We start from the raw sequence: 20,948 nt of genomic DNA on the forward strand, positions 1-20,948 counted from the left end.
TTGGCTGTGCAGATTCTTTAAAATGTTGCTTCAGCAGCAGCAGCTGCCAACATAACGAAAGGATCTTCACTATGTGACTGAAGGTAGCAGCCATTGTATAGCTGGTTCAGCCTCCCATGGCAGCTATTTTGTGGCAGCCATTTTGGGGGGGCTGTGCAGTCACGGGCGCAGTCACAAAGAGGTTGGAGACCCCTGATCTACAAGATGGAGCCCAGGACGCGATGGACTATCAATGGGGTATAGCATGAGTCTTCCGAAAAGTTATTCTTCATGTTTATGATGATCACCTCCACAGCCAGACAGGCAGCAAAGAAAAAAGTGTACCGACGCGCAAGTAGTAAATAATAGCGATGGTTAATTAGAGAGAGGCTTATTGTGTTGTTTTGTCATATTGGACGGTTTGACAAGTTTGTCTCGGTCATTCGGCATCTTCATGGGCATAGTAAAGAAATGCTTCCAGTCCTCAACTCTCCAGGCATGAATGCCCAAACTCAGCCAGAGCTGATTCACACATTAAGTGCAGTTGCCATCTGGTGTTTGCAGAGGGAAGAGATAGTTTTGCATGCTTAACTCTGGGTCTACGCTCAGGAGCCGCATATGTCCAGTCAAAGTTCCCCAGCGTCAGTGTGTGTCTAAATGGGAATCCCCTGTGCGCACGTTGCTCTTGCACTGTTTCATGCGCTTTCTGCAGGGAATATCTTTATGAGAATTGGTTGCGTTGGGAAAGAAGGTCAAAATCTGATCTTGTATCTCTAGACTTATTTATTGGAATTTTCTCCTGCCAGCTCAGGGCAGCCCTCTGTTTTATTCCCACAACGACCCTGGAAGGTAGGGTAGGCAGAGAAAGAATGCCTGGCCCAAAGTTATTTGCAGTGAAATCCTATTGAGTGACTCCAGTCTAAGCCCGTTGATTTCAGGCGGATGTAGACTGGAGTAGTCCTGACCTGGATGGGCCAGGCTAGTCCAAACTTGCCGGATCTCGGAAGCTGAGCAGGGTCATCCCTGGTTAATGCTCAGTTGGGAGACCACCGAGGGAAGCCCAGGGTTGCTTCATAGAGGCAGGCAATGGCAAACCGTCTCTGTTGGTCACCGGCCTTGGAAACCCTGCAGGATCGCCCTGAGTTGGCTGTGACTTGATGGCCTTTTCCACAGACTGAAGTAAATCTGCACAAGATTCAGTGAGCTTCTTGAAAAGTAGGAATTAGCGCCCAAATTACCCAGATGTTACCCAACATTGTAACCACTGTCACACATTAGTGCTGGCTAATTCCATTCATTGGAGGTCTCCGCTGCATTTTTAGTAGGAACAGTAGGCTGCAGTCTGAATGCAAGGCAGTTGGTAGTTTTCTTTCTTCAGTTGTTTGCCTCTTAAGTCGGCATTGACAGAAACGTGGGTCCCTTCCCACCATTACTCATGAGCAGTGGTTCCCAACCTTTTTTTGACCAGGGACCACTAGGACGTTTTTGTTCGGTGCAGGGACCCCAAGGTTCAAAATAAAAATTCCGAGAATTTGAAAATAAACTTTAATCATAACTGTTAGTTAAACATTAAACTTAGAATAATATTTGAATATATATTTTTATAATAGAGAACTTTTAATTGAAAATATTAAATTTATTATGGGTTTATAACTTTGTTTCGCGGACCTTAATTTAGTTCTCGCGGACCCCTGGGGGTCCACGGACCCCCGGTTGGGAACCAGTGCTCATGAGAGTCCACAGGAAGGTTCAGAGGCTGCATCATTCTAATGTGTCTTTAGTTAATTTTTAACAGTGTGGTGTAGTGGTTAAGAGCGGTGGTTTGGAGCAACGGACTCTGATCTGGAGAACCGGGTTTGATTCCCCACTCCTCCACGTGAGCGGCAGACGCTAATCTGGTGAACTGGGTTGGTTTCCCCGCTCTTCCGCATGAAGCCAGCTGGGTGACCTTGGCCTAGTCACACTCTCTCAGCCTCACCTACCTCACAGGGTGTCTGTTGTGGGGAGGGGAAGGGAAGGGGATTGTAAACCGGTTTGATTCTTCCTTAAGTGGTAGAGAAAGTCAGGATATAAAAACCAACTCTTCTTCTTCGTATATTATTTAGTGTCTGAGGAGCTAATTTGGTGCTGCCGGGACAAAACAGAGATGAGATGCAAATAAAACATTATACAGTCAAATGCCAAAATATCTTAGGAAGTCTCTCGGTGTTTAGTCTGTGCTATGGAAAGCAGAGGAGTCTGTTTTGCATGAGTCACACCCCAGGGGAGGCAGAATTCACTGTGTCATAGGCACTCAGACAGTGAAGTGACTTGACTGGATGCTGCAGGAAAACTCACGAGTAGGATGACGGGGTTGAATCCAGTGCTCATCGCTGACCAGAGGCCAAGGTATTTGAGGCCTGTGTCTGTGAGCGTAGAGGTTGCATTTCTGGAAACCAGGATCCAGCAGCCTGCTGTCAGTGAGTGGATCAAATCCTTCATGTTGGCGATCCCCATCTTCAACATCCTGTGGCAATGAATGCCGTTGTGTGTAGAACATATGCATTGGCTTAAAGCTTCCTGACAGCTTCACTGGAAGGACCCTCATGCTGTTTCTCCCCATGGTCAAGTCTGCCCTCCCAAGAGGCTGTGACCTCCCACCATCTCTGGTACACATGAAGCGGCCTTAAGCTGAATCAGACCTTTGGTCCATCAGAGTCAGTATTGTCTACTCATTTCCGGCAGCGGCTCGCCAGGGTCTCGGGCAGAGGTCTTTCACATCACCTTGCCCAGTCCCTTTAACTGGAGATGCCTGGGATTGAACCTGGGACCTTCTGCGTGCCAAGCAGATGCTCTACCACTGAGCCACAGCCCCTCCCCTAAAAGACCCCAATTCTCATTCCTCAATAGAAATAGGAAACATCCTCCCTCCCAATCATTTTAGTGGCCCTTTTCTGTATCTGTTTTAGGGTTGCTGCTAGAAAATGGAGAATGGGGACGTTGGGGGAGTCTTTGTAGTAAACATGCAGACTTTGTAGTAAACTGTGGATTATAAATTTGGCCTTGTTGAGATGTCTGAATGCAGGTTGGTCCAGCAAATGGGTTTGCTGGTTGGCACCAAACCGGAATTTCAAACTAAAGTTAGTTGCCAGTTTGTTAAACCAGAGCTGGTACAGTTTGTTGAGTAGCAGACTTCCCCCCCTTGTGGTTGCACCGTAGGGTAGGTATCGTCCCAGCTAAGAGGTGGAGAGCTGGCAAGAAACAGACAAACCAGAGGTTATGCCCAAACTGGGATTTGTTATTGGTAACTGGAACTTGCTGTCCTTCCAAAGGGCAGCAAAGAAATGGCTCTGTAGGGACTTGAGTCCAGGCATGGAGGGGGGCTTCTGGACCCCCACACCCTGTGTTTCAAGCTCGGTGGTCAAGACTGGTGTTGCAGCTAAGTCATAGGGTTGCCAACCTCCAGGTCCTAGCTGGAGATCTCCTGCTATTACAACTGATCTCCAGCCGACAGAGATCAGTCCACCTGAGAAAATGGCCGCTTTGGCAATTGGACTCCATGGCATTGAAGTCCCTCCCCAAACCCCTCCCTCTTCAGCCTGCACCCCAAAAACCTCCCTCCCAGTGGCAAAGAGGGACCGGGCAATCCTACTAAGTCATGTAACCTGGATGCTTAGCAGCGGTTTAGATGAGTTCAGCTGCAGCCAGGGCCGCTTCAGATTCCCCGCTGCACATTTTCCGATCCTTGGCTACGCAGAGAACAAAACTGCTGATCCGCCCCAACTTTAAAATGGAGTAAAAGCAATTTCCCTCCCCTCCTGCCACCTCCTTCCCAGGAATGTCGGGGAGGATTAATTAGCTTCATGAATGTAATGCACTGTCTTAATTGTTAAGTGTTATTAACCCAATGGGTAAGGTAGGAGACAGGCGGGGAAGGATTCTTGGTGGGGGAGAGAGGGAGGGTTTTTTTGTGTGTGTGTGTCGAGATAAGCAGCATACAGACCTAGCTTAGATGCCCTTCTCCATTGCTGTTGGCTGCTTGCTTTCATTCTTGACTTGCGGGGTTTGCATCTGGAGAGTTTGGGGGCAGGGAGAGGAGAAGGAGGGGAGGAACCCACAACCAGGGCTTGGCTTTGCAGGGTTGGACCCTCTGCATTTGTGTGTGTGTGTATGAGAGAGGGAGGGAGTCGCAGAGCGTTTCCTCCCTGCGCTTAGGCACAGAAGTGATTAGATTATGAAGGCAGACAGAACTAATGATTAACTTTTTCAGTCTGTGCGCTGTCTCCAGTCTGGCGCTGTGTGTTCTTTCCCCCCTAAGCAGGCCCTGGGATTGAGTCGACAGGGTATTAGGTTGTAAAGAAAGACAGAAGGAATGAAAAGCCAGGGGAGGGGATGACGGAGCAGAAGGGGGGTGGGAAGGGGAGGGGAGGGGAGGAATCGGGAGGGGGAGGGCGCTTTTCTTCCGTCGGATCCGGGAATGGAATTTATTGGCTGGAATGTAGTAAACGCCAGGCCGTCTAAACAGTTTTCATAATTGTTATTCGGAGTGTGTTTGGGGACGGGACGCCCGAGAAATGGAGAGTTGTTGGGGACGAAGAAGAGGACTTATTTTTTTTTGTTTTTCTGTGTTTTTAGTCGCCCTACGTAAGGGGCACTTCCTTTTACTCTCCAGGAAAACGCTGTTTTAATTAAGAGGGCTTTCTTTTGGCTAAAATGTTTAGTCTTGCAAGCTGAGAAACTTGGGGAAGGATTTCCCCTTCCTTCTCTCTCTCCCCCTCTCCCCCGCCTTCCCTCCCTGTGAATTATTAAAATTAGATTTGCAGAATACGTAGTATATCTGTATTGAATGTAGCTAGACACACAAGGGGGGAAATACAGTAGTACCCAGTATTCTGTGACAGTTTAGATGCTAGATTACTATAAATTTGTTGATCATTTTTTAGCCTTCAAAGGTTTTTAGTGTCTTGGCTGTTTGCACATACTTATTTTAGTCATTTGGGGGCTAGTGAGAAGTTGGAAGTTGTGAGAACAGAACCTATATAAATATGTCTGATCTCCTGGAGATAGGGTCGCCAACCTCCAGGTACTAGCTGGAGATCTCCTGCTATTACAACTGATGTCCAGGTGACACAGATCAGTTCACCTGGAGAAAATGACGGCTTTGGCAGTTGGACTCTATGGCATTGAAGTCCCCTCGCCAAACCCCACCCTCCTCAGGCTCCGCCCCAAAAACCTCCCACCGGTGGCAAAGACGGACCTGGCAACCCAATGGATGGATGGATGGATGGATGGATGGATGGATGGATGGATGGATGGATGGATGGATGGATGTCTGATCTCCTGGAAATAGATTATAAGTCTGTTTTGTCCTGGATGACCTCTCAGGGTTGACAATCTTGGGTTTAATGCTTGCTGGGTTCTTCTTCTGAAATCTTTGTAGTCTAATTGTTTTCTTGCTGGGAAGGATACGATATTTCCTCACCAAGGGGTGCAGTCTCCAAACACCTTCAGTGATCAATGGCAACTTGAAATCCTATTGATGCCATAAGCCAGGAGTCCCCAATGTGGTGTCCATGGGTGTTACGGTTCCCGTTGGCACATTTTCTGGCGCCCGCTTTTGCCCAGCAAAATTAAATACTGCAGATTTGTTTGGTTGTGCAGATTTTTTAAAAGAGCATTGCTTTGGCAGCAGCTGCCACCACAACACAAGGATCTGCGCTGTGTTACTGAAGGTAAGCGGCGTCAATTGTTTTGTGGCTGGCTCCACCTCCTGCAGCAGCCATTTTTGTGGCAGCCGTTTTGTTGCTGCACCCACCATGCCGCGGCAGAGTGCCAAATATACCCCCAGGCTGAAAAAGGTTGCTGCACCCACCATGCCGCGGCAGAGTGCCAAATATACCCCCAGGCTGAAAAAGGTTGGAGACCCCTCCTGTAAGCATTTCTCAGCAGTTCTAGAGAGCAGGTTTATAGGACACCAGTGTGAAGATGCTGCAGCTTTAAGTACAACCGGGGTCGTCCTGCATTATTTATTTATGACATCTGTATCCCATGCAGTTCCCAAGCTGGCCAGGTCCAGGCCTGCTTAGCTTCAGAAATGGGAGCTCTATCTCAGGTATCTTCAAATCATTTTCTCTAGGCAGTGTTTCAAATGAATGTGTATGTGTTCCAGGCTAGGGGATGATAACATCTGGCTGCCTTGGCAAAGTGAAGAGTCATAAGCTTTCTCTCAGTTGTGGTCTTGAGTTCCTTCTTTTGTCCAGAAACCTGTTGTACCTACAGCTTTGGGTGCAGAAGCGAGTTGTGGAAACGGGTTTGCGGAATTGTTTTTTAGCTGGAGACAAAGAAAAAATAAATTGCCATGGTTTTATTTGGGGAAGCGTGTTTGCCTCCTGAATGTAAACAGCAAGACAAGCAGAGTAGGAATAGCTACAGAAGGTTAATTTATTTTATGGGAATGGCATCTGCTGATGCGGTGGCATGCGTGATTGTGAGTCGTACAGAATTCAGAAAGGGTGGCTCGCTCATCAAAGGGTTCTGTGAAACTCAGAACATTTGCATAATCCTACACTGGCAATTAAATGGGTCCTGCAGACTTTGTAAGAAGCGTGTTGCTGCCGCTGAAAATGGCAGCACTACGCAGGGTTGAGTTTCGCAACTCATTTCCGTAACATGTGGTACCGTTTGCCTTGTGTCCCTATGTCGCACGGCTGTGTGTTTCCTTTTTTCTGCTTTGTTTCTTGGGCTTGCGGGGTTGGAGAAGCTTGCAGGGGTGGAGAAACACAAAATGTTATTCCACCAGATCCAGTGGTGTAACTTGTACAAGTGGTTGCAAACTTGACACTGGACTCCCGTTTCCAGTGGTATTCCTGTGTTTTGCATCATGTGTAGTTTGACCCATGGGCAGCAGTCCTAAGCAGGTCAACTCAGAAGTAAGTCCCATGTTACTCAGTGGGGCTTACTCCCAGGAAGGTATCCTCAGGATTGCAGCCTTATCAATTTAGAAAGGGAACACTCAAAATTCTCTCTTTCTCTTTAGCCGGTTTTAAGATCTTACCTGCTCTATAAATTAGGGTTGCCAACATCCAGGTGATGAGGAAAATTCCTATTCAGGAAAATTAATTATCAGCGCGCGCCCAAATCTTTAGTAGTCTTAAATAATGGGGGACAGAGCAAATTTTAAAGAAATGGGAGAGAGTGGGTTGCGGAATGAGTTAAGGGGTGGGGAATTTAGGGTCACGTTGTTTGTAGTGGAAAGAGCATTGGGTTTGGTCATGAGGTAGCCAGGAGTTTGAATCTTCATTTGGCCATGAATCTCACAGCAGCTGTAGGCTGTCTCAAACCCCTTTTTACTCACCCCCAAATTGCTGTGTGTGTGTGTGTGTGTGTGTGTGTGTGTATAAAGTGCCATCAAGTCACAGATAACTTATGGCAACCCTAGCAAGAGGCTCTCAAGGCAAGTGAGGAGGGGGTTTGCCATTGGCTTCCTCTGCAGAGCCTTCCTTGGTGGTCTCCCTTCCAAGTACTAACCATGGCCGACCCTGCTTGGCTTCCAAGATCTGATGAGATCAGGCTAGTCTGGGGTGTCCAGGTCAGGGCAGGGAGATATCAACTACCTGCCTATGTGCCGTTGAGTCACAGACGACTTACGGCGACCCCGGCAAGGGGTTCTCAAGGCAAGTGAGAAGCAGAGTGGTTTGCCAGTGCCTTCCTCTGCAGAGTCATCCTTGGAGGTCTCCCTTCCAAGTACCGACCCTGCTTAGCTTACAAGATTGGGTTATACCATACTGCCTTCCCTCCCCCAAATAGAAGAAGAAGAGTTAGTTTTTATAGGCTGAGAGAGTTCGGAGAGAACTGTGACTGGCCCAAGGTCACCCAGCAGGTTTTATGTGGAGGAATGGGGAAACCAACCAGGTTCACCAGATTAGCGTCCGCTGCTCATGTGGAGGAGTGGGGAATCAAACTCGGTTCTCCAGATTAGAGGCCACCGCTCTTAACCACTACACCATGCTGTGGGATCACATCTCCCTTACGGCTGGTGGAAAAGTGAGGACTGCTATGGAAATTTGCACTGGAGCTTACAGGTTATTTGTGCTTCCAGTTGAAACCAAGCTGCTAGTCCTCAATGTTGCAGAGGGCTGTCTGAGAACATGTAGACATGTGCTTAAGGTGAGCTGTCGTGGAGATGCATGTGCTATCATAACTCACGCAGGCATCATCTGTGAGCCACCAAACTGTGTCCCATAAGACACATGCCGAATAATGCACTATCAATCCACTTTCAATGCACTTTGCAGCTGGATTTTACTGCGTGAAATGGCAAAATTCCCTTGCAAACGATCGTTAAAGTGGATTGAAAGTGCATTATTCAGCATGTGTGAAAGCGCCCTTATGCAGGTATTTGCAAGTAGCATGGGAATTGTGTTCAGTTTTTTGGGTTCCAACTTGTGCAGGCCTGAAATAACTCAAAGATCTGATGTTAGCATGAGATCTCCCACATCACACCTACTTCTGGGGGGTGGGGGACTTTTCCCAACTTCCACTAAGCCATAAAGCCAGAAGTAAGAGAAATCCCTAGACATGTCCTAGTTAACAGGCTGTCAGCAACAACATTAGGAAATGCTAAAACAGTAGAGGGACTATCCTTTTAAGTCAGGGCTATTTCTGTGGATATCATCCTATTCATTATTTTGGCACAAAGAAAGGAAAGCCTGAAAACATGAAGGGATAATGTAATACTATAAATAAACCCAATGCTGCAACTTACAAGGGATTTGATCCTGCCCCTATATTGTAGATTTTCACTTCCTTTCCCCTCTTTTGCATATACGACAAGACTGATTGGTGCACCAGGCAAGTCTTGGGTTCAAATCCCAGCTTGGTTACAGGGTGACATTGGACAGATTACTACTGTTCACACTTTCAGACTCTCTCTTCTCGTATAAAGGGATACTCCAAATGTACCTAAAGGGGGACTCTAATCTGGAGAACCAGGTTTGATTCCCCCACTCCTCCACATGAGTGGCAGAGGCTAATCTGATGAACGGATTTGTTTCCCCACTCCTACACACGAAGCCAGCTGGGTGACCTTGGGCAAGTTACAGCTCTGATAGAGCTCTCTCAGCCCCACCTACCTCACAGGGTGTCTGTTGTGGGGAGGGGAGGGGAAGGTGATTGTAAGCCAGTTTGATTCTCCTTAAAAGGTAGAGAAAGTCGGCACATGAAAACCAACTCTTAGTTTTGCCCAGCAGGGCTTCTGATTGGAGATCTGACTTGGTATGGAGACTAAAAGGCATCTGTTCAGCAAAGCTTATGCATGAATTGTTGAAGTTACTATTAGAGTTAAGCATAACTTCACTGTCCCCACCTAACCTACTTCACAGGGCTGTTGTGAGGATGATGAAGAGTCGGTTTTTATATGCTGACTTTCTCTATTACTTAAGGAAGAATCAAACCAGTTTACAATCCCCTTCCCCTCCAACAGACACCCTGTGAGGTAGGTGGGGCTGAGAGAGCTGTGACTAGCCCAAGGTCACCCAACTGGCTTCATGTGTAGGAGTGGGGAAACAAATCCAGTTCACCAGATTAGAGAAGAGGTGAGAATGATGCTGTAAGTTGCTTTGGGTCCCTGCTGGGGAGGAAAATGGGGCATAAATACATAAATAAATTTTAAAAGTTACACCAGTGCCCAGAATATAACAGCGGGCATGATACCAGTTGCCCCACCACACTTCGACTTTACCAGTACTGCCAATATGTACGAATGGGCCTATAGGTGTGATTCTCTTTCTGTGTATAGTTAGAGAAGGATGCACTGCAGAAAAAAACCCCTAAATCACAGCATTTTAAAAAAAAGAGAGAGAGACTTTGAAAAGCAAACAAAGAATTGATTCATAAATGCTTCATTAGTCACTGGTGCTGCCTAATTATGACAAGTAATCAATTACTGCTGCTAAGAAACGATCCACAGAGGAAGGAGGAGGGGGGAAGCTGCCCCCCCCCCATTTTAAAGTCTAATTGTACTTTCTTTAAAAGCCTGCAGGCAGGAGCCAGGGACTCCCGAGTATGCTTTATAGCTAGGAAAAAACACATAGATCCACACAACAACGAAGCCGGCCTGGCTGTCTCTGGTGGTTAAGACTAAAGCCAGCTGACTCCATCTTCCCTGTGTCCCAGGCAAAAAGGCCTCATCAGCCATGCAAATTATAGAGTACTGTGGCGGTGTCTGAAGGCCGAATTTCTACTTAAGCGCAGAGAGGGAAAAGAAAAAAGAAAGAAAGAAAACCTTAGAAGAAGGGCGCGGATCAAGAAACACAGCCAAATCCATTCATAATATTTACAGTAAATGGCCCTCTTTGCTGTTATTTGGTATACAGCCCAGTCTAATTATTTTTTTTCATGTTTTAATTTCAAGAACTTTTCTTCCCGCATGCCTCCCCCCCCTTAAATATCCCCCCCCCCAAAAAAAGCTCTTGGATTCTTCCATGCACGCCGCTCCTCTCTGAGTCCATTATTTTAGCAATTGCAACAGCCAGCATGGTGTAGTGGTTAAGAGCAGTGGTTTGAAGCGGTGGAGTCTGATCTGGAGAACCGGGTTTGATCCCCCACTCCTCCACGTGCGCGGTGGAGGCTAACCTGGTGAACTGGATTTGCTTCCCCACTCCTACACATGAAGCCAGCTGGGTAACCTTGGGCTAGTCACAGCTCTCCCAGCCCCACCTACCTCACAGGGTGTCTGTTGGGGGGAAGGGAAGGTGATTGTAGGCTGGTTTGATTCGTCCTTAAGTGGTAGAGGAAGTCGGCGTATAAAAACCAACTCTCTGTCAAGTATCTGATCCCTAGATCGCAAGTATCTGAGCTTGGTTACAATTTAGAAGAGCAAATATTTGATTATTCCCATGTTTCCCCCTTAAGGGGAAAATAAATTTTATGAAGTTTCCATGTTTCTTCCTTTTTGTTCTCAGCAAAAAAAGGAGTGTCATTCAGAGGCCATTTGCATGGTCAGATGGGGATTGCTTCTCTCCTTTTTTTGGAAGTAATATGCTTTCTCGCAGGGTTGCTTTATGTGTTGAGTAATAAGAACTTCCTAATTAGAGGCAGAAACGAATTTACGGCCTGGTGTGTGAATCCGCGGATTAAAGGCCCCACAAGCACCCATTGACACAATCCGCCTGTAATGGCTCCTAAAGAGACGTTATGGTCTGCCGTGTCAATAATCCACAGATTAAGTACTCCCTAAGAAAGTGTTGACACCACAGCCTGTCTGTTTCTTTGGAGTCTTTTGTACAATCACAATGGGAAGGACGTGGGAGATTCAGTTTCCTAGACACCGTGGCTCATGTGGACATCGAGAGGAGATTATGCGGGGTGGGGTAGGGGCAATAGCCATTTGCTTGTTTACTGCATAAATAGCAACTCTGTTGCATCCTTGATCACATTAGTTTCAAATCTCATCTAAAATGCAACAGCACAACAATCAAACTCTTTGGTAAAGGGGCAGGGATTGTGGGCTGTACTACCGTGTAGAGGACATCCTGTTCATTGCTATGAGCGTAATCCCTACTATATAGTTTCTGCATCGTTTAACATGTCATGTTAATGCTTGTGCTGTGTTTTAGCTGGGTTTTAATGCTGTTTTTAATTCTGTGGTGGACTCTGATCTGGAGAACCGGGTTTGATTCCCCACTCCTCCTTCATGAGCGGCGGAGGCTAATCTGGTGAACTGGATTTGTTTCCCCTCTTCCTACACATGAAGCCAGCTGGGTGACCTTGGGATAGTCACACTCTCTCGGCCCCACCTACTTCACAGGGTGTCTGTTGTGGGGAGGGGCGGTTGATTGTAAGCCTGTCTGATTCTTCCTTAAGTGGTAGAGAAAGTCAGCATATAAAAACCAACTCTTTTTCTTCTTCTGAAAGAGGGGAGCCAATTGCAGCAGAAAACGGAGGTGTGCAGCACTGATTGGCTAGTCCTTGGGACGTGCGCACCCACAGAGCCGTTTTGCAGCTCTTTTAAAATGGATTTCCCTCCTTTACAACAGTGACAAATGAATATTTAGATGAATCAGCTTTTGTTCTCACTGTTGGTGGATTACCAGGTTGTTTCAAGGGCTGATAGCCTCATGTCCTGCAGACGGGAGCGCGACATGTGGACAAGCAAACAGTAGTTTGTCACCTGCCGTGTTCGTGAATATGACAAGCAAATAAGGTTAATTGCATGCAGCTGAGAATACAGATTAACCGCTATCGTCTACTGATACGTTACTGATCTGCCCTTTGGTTCTGATAGCCAGGCGTGGCACCGGTGGACAGGAACATCTGCAGGACAGCGTTAGCTCTGCGGAGGTGTTGGGAAACTTCTTCCAGTGTTGCGAGAGAGCCGTTTAGCAGGGAATTACAAGATAAGTAAGACCTCTGTAATGGTGCAAGCATATGGGGAGGGGCTGTGGCTCAGTTTGTAGAGCACCTGCTTGGCATGCAGAAGGTCCCAGGTTCAATCCCCGGCATCTCCAATTAAAGGGACTGGGCAAGTAGGTGATGGGAAAGACCTCAGCCTGAGACCCTGGAGAGCCGCTGCCAGTCTGAGTAGACAATACTGACTTGGATGGACCAAGGGTCTGATTCAGTATACGGCAGCTTCGTGTGTTCATTTAGAGGCAGTAGGAGTGAGCCAGTGGTAGATTCACAATTTGCTTCAGTTGCACCTTTCCTGAATGTAGATTGCATGTTTTTGCACAGGGTGGCAATATGCTTGGGTCAGCTTCTGGAAGCTCACTTTCCACTTAAACCAGGACAACAGACAGAAAGCATGCTCTGTGGATATAAAATAAAGTGGTAGTGTGAAGGAGGCCATATTGAGATAACATGCAGGCCAGACTCAAATTTTCATTTCATTGTTCTCTTTCCTTCACCGAGTTCGAAGTTCCACAGATTCTGGGCCTCCTTGAGTCTAAGTTCAACACTGTACATGGGGTGACTTTTTTTGACTAGTAGCCTACTACGGTAGCCATGTAGCCATCTGGTAAGCTGGTCGCCAGCAGTTTCCTGCCCAGGTACTAAGGGGAATTTCACCACACCTGACCTGTGGAAGCAGGGATTGATAATATTCCCCTTACCACTGAACTGATTACCAGTTGACCAAGGAGTTCTCCACTCGATGAATGCTTGTGAAAGCCTGCCATGATCTTCTTGGTCTTGCCACCCATGTCATCACTTAAGAGCCAGCGTGGTGTAGTGGTTAAGAGCTGTGGTTTGGAGCAGTGGACTCTGGAGAAACGGGTTCGATTCCCCACTCCTCCACATGGATGGCTGATGCTAATCTGGCGAACCCCACTCCTACCCATGAAGTCAGCTGGGTGACCATGGGCTAGTCACAGTTCTCTTAGAGCTCTCTCAGCTTGTGGGGAGGGGAAGGGGAGGTGATTGTAAGCCGGTTTGATTCTTCCTTAAGTGGCAGAAAAAGCCGGCATATAAAAACCAACTCTTCTTCTTCTTAACTGATGACCAGTTTCCCAAGGGGTTATCCCCAAACCGTGGCAGGGTCCATGCCATGGCAGAACACTACTCAACAAATGCTTGTGAAAATCTGCCATAATCCTCTTGGTCCTGCCACCCACGTAGGAAGCCTGTCTCTTGAAGCTGTCAGGGGCAGCCCCTTTATGTGGTAAGATCTTCGTTTTATGGGACGTACAAATGGAGAAGTCGGCGCACACTTAACGGGGTGGGGGGTGGGGGGGTGGGGGAGAAGCGCCTGCAGTTTATCCAGGCTCAGCAATTAACATAATCTGAAAATGTCTCTTCCCTGACGTCTGTCTCAAAATTGCTGGGTGGACTTGTTGAAGTCCAGGAGATGAAAGGGGAAAGAATGCAGTCTGAGGGATTTTCTTTCTTGCCGTGGGGTGGTTGCAGTCTTGAGAGAGAGGTTCCTTTTTGCACCAGAGGAGATCTACGTCCCTTCAGTTCTCAGCAGCGGCCTCATTCCTCACCTCTTTCTTAACCGGGGAAAATAGCCCTTAAGGAAACATTTGCTTCCCCCCCCTCCCCTTCTTTCAAAGCCTTCCCATTGCCTCCTGCACCCCTCCCTCGAAAGTCTATGTTGAAGTAGTTTTGGAAAGTTCGGTTAAAAAAGTAATTTGATCCGCGAGCTCCCTCCAACCCTTGGCAACCTCCTTTTCTCTCTCCCCCCACCTCCTCTCACTCAGCTCCCCCCCCCTTAATGTGGTGCTAGATTTCAGTGGGATAGTTATATGAAACAAAGTATTGTGAGGCTCTGGAAAGGGGTGGGGGAAAGAGCTGAAAGACAAAATCGGGGTCTTGCTCAAAGTCCGCTTTGCAGCCCTCGACTCTTCTTTCCAGGGGAGAGGGCCTCAGGGGAGGGACGTCCCCCTCTTTTTCTCCTCCGAGGGAGTGGGGCCGTCAACTTTTAACTTTCTAACTGCTAAAAGTTTCGGCTGGTTTTTGTGTGTGCGTGTGCTTTTTTTTTTTAAGCGGCAGCCTCAAGCCACTGAGGAAATATTTTCCTAGCTGGCATCGAAATGTGGAAATTGTATGAAACGGTCCTCCCTCCCTCCCCCCTTCCCCTTTTTTCTTTTCTTCTTTGAAATGAAAAGTGTAACTAAATTGAAGCGGAATACATTCCTCCAGGTCGAAAAGAGTGGGGGTAGCGTTGGCCTTGGTAAGGCGGTTAGAACATAAGAACGTAAGAAAGGTCCTGCTGGATCAGACCCAGGCCCATCAGGTCCAGCAGTCTGTTCACACAGTGGCCAACCAGGGGCCTCTAGGAAGCCCACAAACAAGACCCCTGCGGCAGCATCATCCTGCCTGCATTTTCACAGCACCTAAGATAATAGGCATGCTCCTCTGATCCTGGAGAGAATAGGTATGCATTATGACTAGTATCCATTTCCACTGATAGCCCCATCCTCCATAAGAACATAAGAAAAGCCATGCTGGATCAGACCAAGGCCCATCTAGCCGAGCAGTGTGTTCACACAGTGGCCAACCAGGTGTCTCCAGGAAGCCCACAAACCAGATGACTGCAGCAGCATTATCCTGCATGTGTGACATAGCACCTAATACAATGGGCATGCTCCTCTGATCCTGGAGAGAATAGGTATGCATCATGACTAGTATCCATTTTGACTAGTAGCCATGGAGAGCCCTCTCCTCCATGAAAGTGTCCACTCCCCTCTTAAAGCCTTTCAACTTATAAGAACATAAGAAAGGCCATGCTGGATCAGACCCAGGCCCATCAAGTCCAGCAGTCTGTTCACACAGTGGCCAACCAGGTGCCTCTAGGAAGCCCACAAACAAGACGACTGCGGCAGCACCATCCTGCCTGCGTTCCACAGCACCTAAGATAACAGGCATGCTCCTCTGATCCTGGAGAGAATAGGTATGCATCAAGAACTAGTATCCATTTTGACTAGTAGCCATGAATAGCCCTCTCCTCCATGAACATGTCCGCTCCCCTCTTCAAGCCTTCCAAGTTGGCAGCCATCACCACATCCTGGGGCAGGGAGTTCCACGGTTGCAGAAAGGTGTAGAAAAGGCAGTTGTGTGAGTGATGTAGTCGAGGCCCAGCTACCTTAGAAGGCATGTTTGTCACCACAAAGCTGTGGTTAGTTGGCTCCTAGGCTACCAATTGCTACTCGCATTAATGGTCCGAATCATACAGGTCCTTCCCCTTCCACCAAAGAGGACCCTCAGTAGGGATTGCTTGGCACTGAAGAGGGAAAGAAATCCGGGGGGGGGACCCCCATGTGAGCGGATGTTTTCATATAATTTTGAGTCATAATTATTATTATTATTATTATTATTATTATTATTATTATTATTATTATTATTATTATTATTATTTCTCAGTGTGACATTGATCAGGGCCGAATTGGTAAAGTATTATTATTATTATTTTGTTCAAAAAAGGTGCCGATACTCATATATAAGGTTGCACCAATGTCCACCTGTTCCCCCCTCAGGACTTGGGAGAACCTCCCCCAAAGGTGCCGGTACTCAGTACCAGTGGGTACCCCCCCCCCAAAAAAAAGCTCAGATTTGGGTCATGTGGAAGCCACCACAGAGAGGCGCTATTTTAGCAAAACAGTTCTGTCCTATTTAGGATTTCTTTAAACTGTATTATGCCGCGAAGGAGAAAGCAGCTGAACGCCACAGTCCCAAACATTTACTCTGGACGTGGATTTTCGTTGATCTCACACGGGCCGAAGTTCCATGTTTTCGTAACGGAGCTCTAAGTAGACGCGAATGAAGGCGCAGGCGCAGGCGGGTTGAAAGGTGTTAAGAGGATGTTTTGGAATGCAGACATGTTTTATATACTCCTGGCTGCTGCTGAGAAACCAGAAATGTGGGCCAGTTTTAGTAAGATTTGGAAGGCAGGAACAAGCTACATTTCTTTTTCTTGCAAAGTCGAACCCTTCCGTGATCGTAGCGGAGCTGATGTGTTATGCAAGTTTTGGGCAGCTTTTCTGAGAAGATCTGAAGTTGATGCTTTATTCCCCCCTCCCTAAACACTGATCAGGATAATAGTCTTTCCTCCTGTTTTAGCACGCAAGACAAGAGTTGAGAAGGGAAGGCTTTGGTGGGGGAAGAGGGAAGCGTTCCCCCTCCCCTCCCCTGCATTTTTTGCTAACAAATGCAAGACTTCCGGTCTCCACCCCACTACCACAAACCACAGTCTAACTGCAATTCAATCAGATTTATAGCTCATCTGACGTCTGCATCCTTCAGCATTTATGACCAGAGATCTGGCTATAGGCATAAATAAGGCCTGTAAATTATAGCAGACGATTTTGCCCATCCTCTCTTGTCTGGCCCAAGCGACAATGTTTAACTCTCCTTTTATGACTCTCTCTCTCTTTCTCTCTCTGGTAATGATGTGTGGGGGGGTTGAATTTATTATATGAAACAAAACTGGGGGTTGGCTTTTAAGAACACAGTGATGTATGCAGCTGGTTAGTCCATACGATACCTAGCTGTCAGTCCTGCTTACCCACATTTGACATCAGAAAAGATGTCTGTGGCTGATTAGCAGCTCTTTTGGTATTATGTTATCTGCCATTGATTTACTCTTGGCTTAAACTGGATAGCTACATATAGAATTTAAAGATCGGCTTGGAGGTGGAGGAGGAAACACATTATACCGGGCGGCACAATAGACACTGTCTTATATTTATATTTTCCACTAGTTCTTTGACCACAGTATTCATGGATAGGGCCCACTTTTGGGCCCTATTGATAAATATCAAGTAGGTTGTAAAGCTGGGGAAATAGTTGTGGAGAAAGCGAAGATCAGCTCTACTACTAGTCCTAGATTTCGTTGTTTGCTGAGGGGCCGTAGTGGATTTCATCCAGGTCTACGTGAATCCTACGCGCTGGTTAACAGTTGAGGCATGTAATGGTGGAATGAAGTCTCCAAGAGTTGTTAGCTGAATCAGATCATCTTTTCTGGAATCTGACTTATACCTATCACTCTGCTCAACCAAGTTAGGAGCCGTCCTCTAGCCAGTGGTGGGCCAGTGGTCTGACACATCATGAGGGGAGGGGGCTGTGGCTCAGTGGTAGAGCCTCTGCTTGGCATGCAGAAGGTCGCAGGTTCAATCCCCGGCATCTCCAGTTAAAGGGACTAGGCAAGCAGGTGATGTGAAAGACCCCGGAGAGCTGCTGCCGGGCTGAGTAGACAATACTGACTTTGATGGTCCAAGGGTCTGGTTCAGTAGAAGGGAGCTTCATGTGTACATGAGTCACTGCCATTTCATTGTGGGTATGTAGAAATTCTATAGAAGTTCGGCCCGACCTGGATGGCCCAGGCAAGTCAGATTTTGGAAGCTAAGCATGCTCAGCCCTGGTTAGTCCTTGGATGAGTGACCACCAGGGAAGTCCAGGGTTGCTACGCAGAGGCAAGCTGATGGCAAACCACCTTTGTTCATCTCTTGCCTTGCCGGCACTCTACACACACACACACACACACACACACACACATATAGAAGTTCTAAGTATGCTATGGTGGACTTGTAGAAAAGTTTTAAAAATTTGGTCACAATTATATTCTACAATACAGAAGATTTTGAAGGTTCATATACAAATGAAACCAGAATTGTATCTTTTGGGTTTTATGGATAGCTCGTTGGGGGTGGGACATGGATGTTTGCTATTATATATGATTTCAGCAGCAAGAATATTATATGCCCAAAAATGGAAACATCCATATATACCTACAATAGAAGAATGGCTTGTCAAGATGTTGGGATTAGTGGAAATGGCCAAACTGACTGGTTTGGTTAGAGAAAATAACGTTATCTAGAGTGTAGGTATGATAGAGAAAAGTTTGATTTTTTTAGTTGTAAGAATAATTTAAAAAGTAATTTTGTATATGAGCTAGAGAACAGGTTGTAATTTCTTAATAAGATTTATATTCTATAGAGGCGGAAACAAGTATCTTCTTGTCTCTGTGTTTGTATTTTTATTTGTTCCTTTTTCTGTATTTTGTTTATTGTAATTTTTTAATACATTTAATAAAATGCTTTTTAAAAAAGAAGTTCTAAGTATGCTGCATTGTTGTACCAAGATCAACACCTGTTTTGTTTCCTCTCTCCTCTAGATTCCCAAGTTCTTCAAGAGCCGGGGGATCCGTCACACTGGTGCGTGGTGGCATACTGGGAAGAAAAGACACGTGTGGGTCGGCTATATTCTGTCCAAGAGCCCTCCCTGGATATCTTCTATGATCTACCTCAGGGGAACGGCTTCTGCCTCGGACAGCTCAACTCGGACAATAAAAGCCAGCTGGTTCAGAAAGTCCGCAGCAAGATCGGCTACGGCATCCAGCTGACCAAGGAAGTCGACGGGGTTTGGGTTTATAACCGCAGCAGTTACCCCATTTTCATCAAGTCGGCCACACTGGACAACCCCGACTCCAGGACGTTGCTGGTTCATAAAGTGTTCCCAGGCTTCTCCATCAAAGCGTTCGACTACGAGAAGGCGTACAGCTTGCAGCGGCCCAACGACCACGAGTTCATGCAGCAGCCGTGGACTGGCTTCACCGTTCAGATCAGTTTTGTGAAAGGCTGGGGCCAGTGCTATACGAGGCAGTTCATCAGCAGTTGCCCGTGCTGGTTGGAAGTTATTTTTAATAACCGATGACTCGAGACTCTAGAACCCGGACTCTCAGCAATGACATTTTATAACTACTTTGCTGCTAAAATATCTCCTTCTGAGTGCTTGCTTTTTCATGCAAACTTTTTTGTTTGTTTGTTTTGTTTGTTTCTGTTTTGAGAAATAGCTTATGGGAAGATTTATCTCTTTCTCTCTCTCCGGCTTCGGTATTTTGATAAAGTTTTTATTTTAAAAAAAACTTAATAAAGTGTGAACGACCAATAACTCAGAAGGGGAGAAGAAGGCACCTGGGAAGGGGGGAATGGATGAGAATTCGTTTGAACGTGTGTCGTTACCGATCGTTTTGTAACCCTTTAACTTATTGTCCAAACCCAGTGGATGGAATTGGATGCAACTTGGTTTTTTGATATCTCCCTCTTTTGGATACAAAGGATTTTCTGGTGTTTTTTTTTAATTCTTTCCTAAACCCACACAGCTCCAGGAGCATGTGTGCGCTGCATTGGATACAAAGTTCTTGTGCACATGGGCCACCCCATTCGTCGTTGCGGAGGGAGCAGATCTTGACGCACAAAGGGTATCGTGTACCGAGATCCGTTTTTCTCCATCAAAAGGAACGAACGAGCCGCCGCAGACAGCAAAGAGCTCCATAAGCACTTTGGAGCTCTTGTGGCTTGCAAGGAATTTGCAAGATAACCTCCCCCCCCCCCACAATAAAATGAATGAGCTAATGCCAAGTTCCTCACCAGCTTGGTGCTAAATCATTCATACGAGTCCACGACTGTCAAAGGCCTACCCAATATCACCATCCCCGTCCCCCCCACACCACTCCGTCGTGCTGTATCATCTGCCTTACGGTGAATCATTCCAGCTGTTGTTCCTTGCAAATACGCCAGTTCCTTTGCTGGTAGGAAGGAAGCCGACCCTTGGGGGGGGCAGTGAGAAACCCCTCACGGTCAAGTGGCACAGATCGAATGTATGCAACATGCATTCATACATGCAGAGACGGCTTGGGGGAGCAAATGCAGAAAAGTAACACACACACCCTTTTTTGCCAATGACTTCTTTAGTTTTCTATATCTGTCCTGCTTTCCGGCCCACCCCTGGCCATTGCACACACCTCCGGCTCCTTCGTTTCACATCTGTGTCACTGTGGAAGAAAACGGTGCTCACACATAGGAAAGGAAGTGTGAGGCAGAAAGCATGCCTGTGTTTCGCGCATTGTGGTCATCCATGCTGCCAAGAAAACGATAAGGGTGCGTGGCCTACGTTTCTCAAGTTCATCTGAGATCCAGACTTATTCTTTTTCTTTTCTTCCCCTCCTCCCCCAAAGGACGAAAAGGATTTTCAGTATTTATCTCCTTGAAGCCTGGCCTGTTCAGGTTTATTACGATAGTACTGTTTGCATCCAGATTTTGCAGTCAGTTCATTTCTTTCTTCTTGAATTCATACACTTAGTATGATGATTTTACACTGTTCTTAGCTCAATGAGCATGTTTAGACCTTTAACATAAGCTATTTTTCTAAATATAAAAGGTTTAAGTGAACAAGAGAAGCATTCTCATTGGAATTTTAGCATTGAAGTGCTTTCGGAAATAAAACAGCAACAAAAAAGAGACTCCTGAAAAAAACCCCTGAGATTTATTAAAGAAAAAATTGTATTTTATGTTATATATAAATATATTATTACTTGTAAATATAAAGACGTTTTATAAGCATCATTATTTATGTATTGTGCAATGTGTATAAACAAGAAAAAATAAGAAAAAGATGCACTTTGCTTTAATATAAATGCAAATAACAAAATGCCAAATTAAAAAAAAAACCGATAAAAACACAAGCTTGGCGTGTTTTTTTCTCCACTTTCATGGATG

General features: G+C 46.4%; 1 protein-coding gene across 2 annotated transcripts in view; it reads left to right on the plus strand.

Moving 5' to 3' along the window:
• Positions 1-19,189, plus strand: part of SMAD7 (SMAD family member 7) — a 54,458-nt gene extending 35,269 nt beyond the window's left edge. For both annotated transcript variants that reach the window (XM_056848319.1, XM_056848320.1), the window contains exon 4: positions 18,566-19,189. In XM_056848319.1, coding sequence (XP_056704297.1) covers positions 18,566-19,104 — 539 coding nt within the window. In that variant the 3' untranslated portion in view covers positions 19,105-19,189. The remainder of the gene's footprint in view (positions 1-18,565) is intronic.
• Positions 19,190-20,948: the final 1,759 nt, after the last annotated feature.

This window comes from Euleptes europaea, chromosome 4 (assembly GCF_029931775.1).
Source record: "Euleptes europaea isolate rEulEur1 chromosome 4, rEulEur1.hap1, whole genome shotgun sequence".
In the NCBI taxonomy this organism is placed as follows: Eukaryota; Metazoa; Chordata; class Lepidosauria; order Squamata; family Sphaerodactylidae; genus Euleptes; species Euleptes europaea.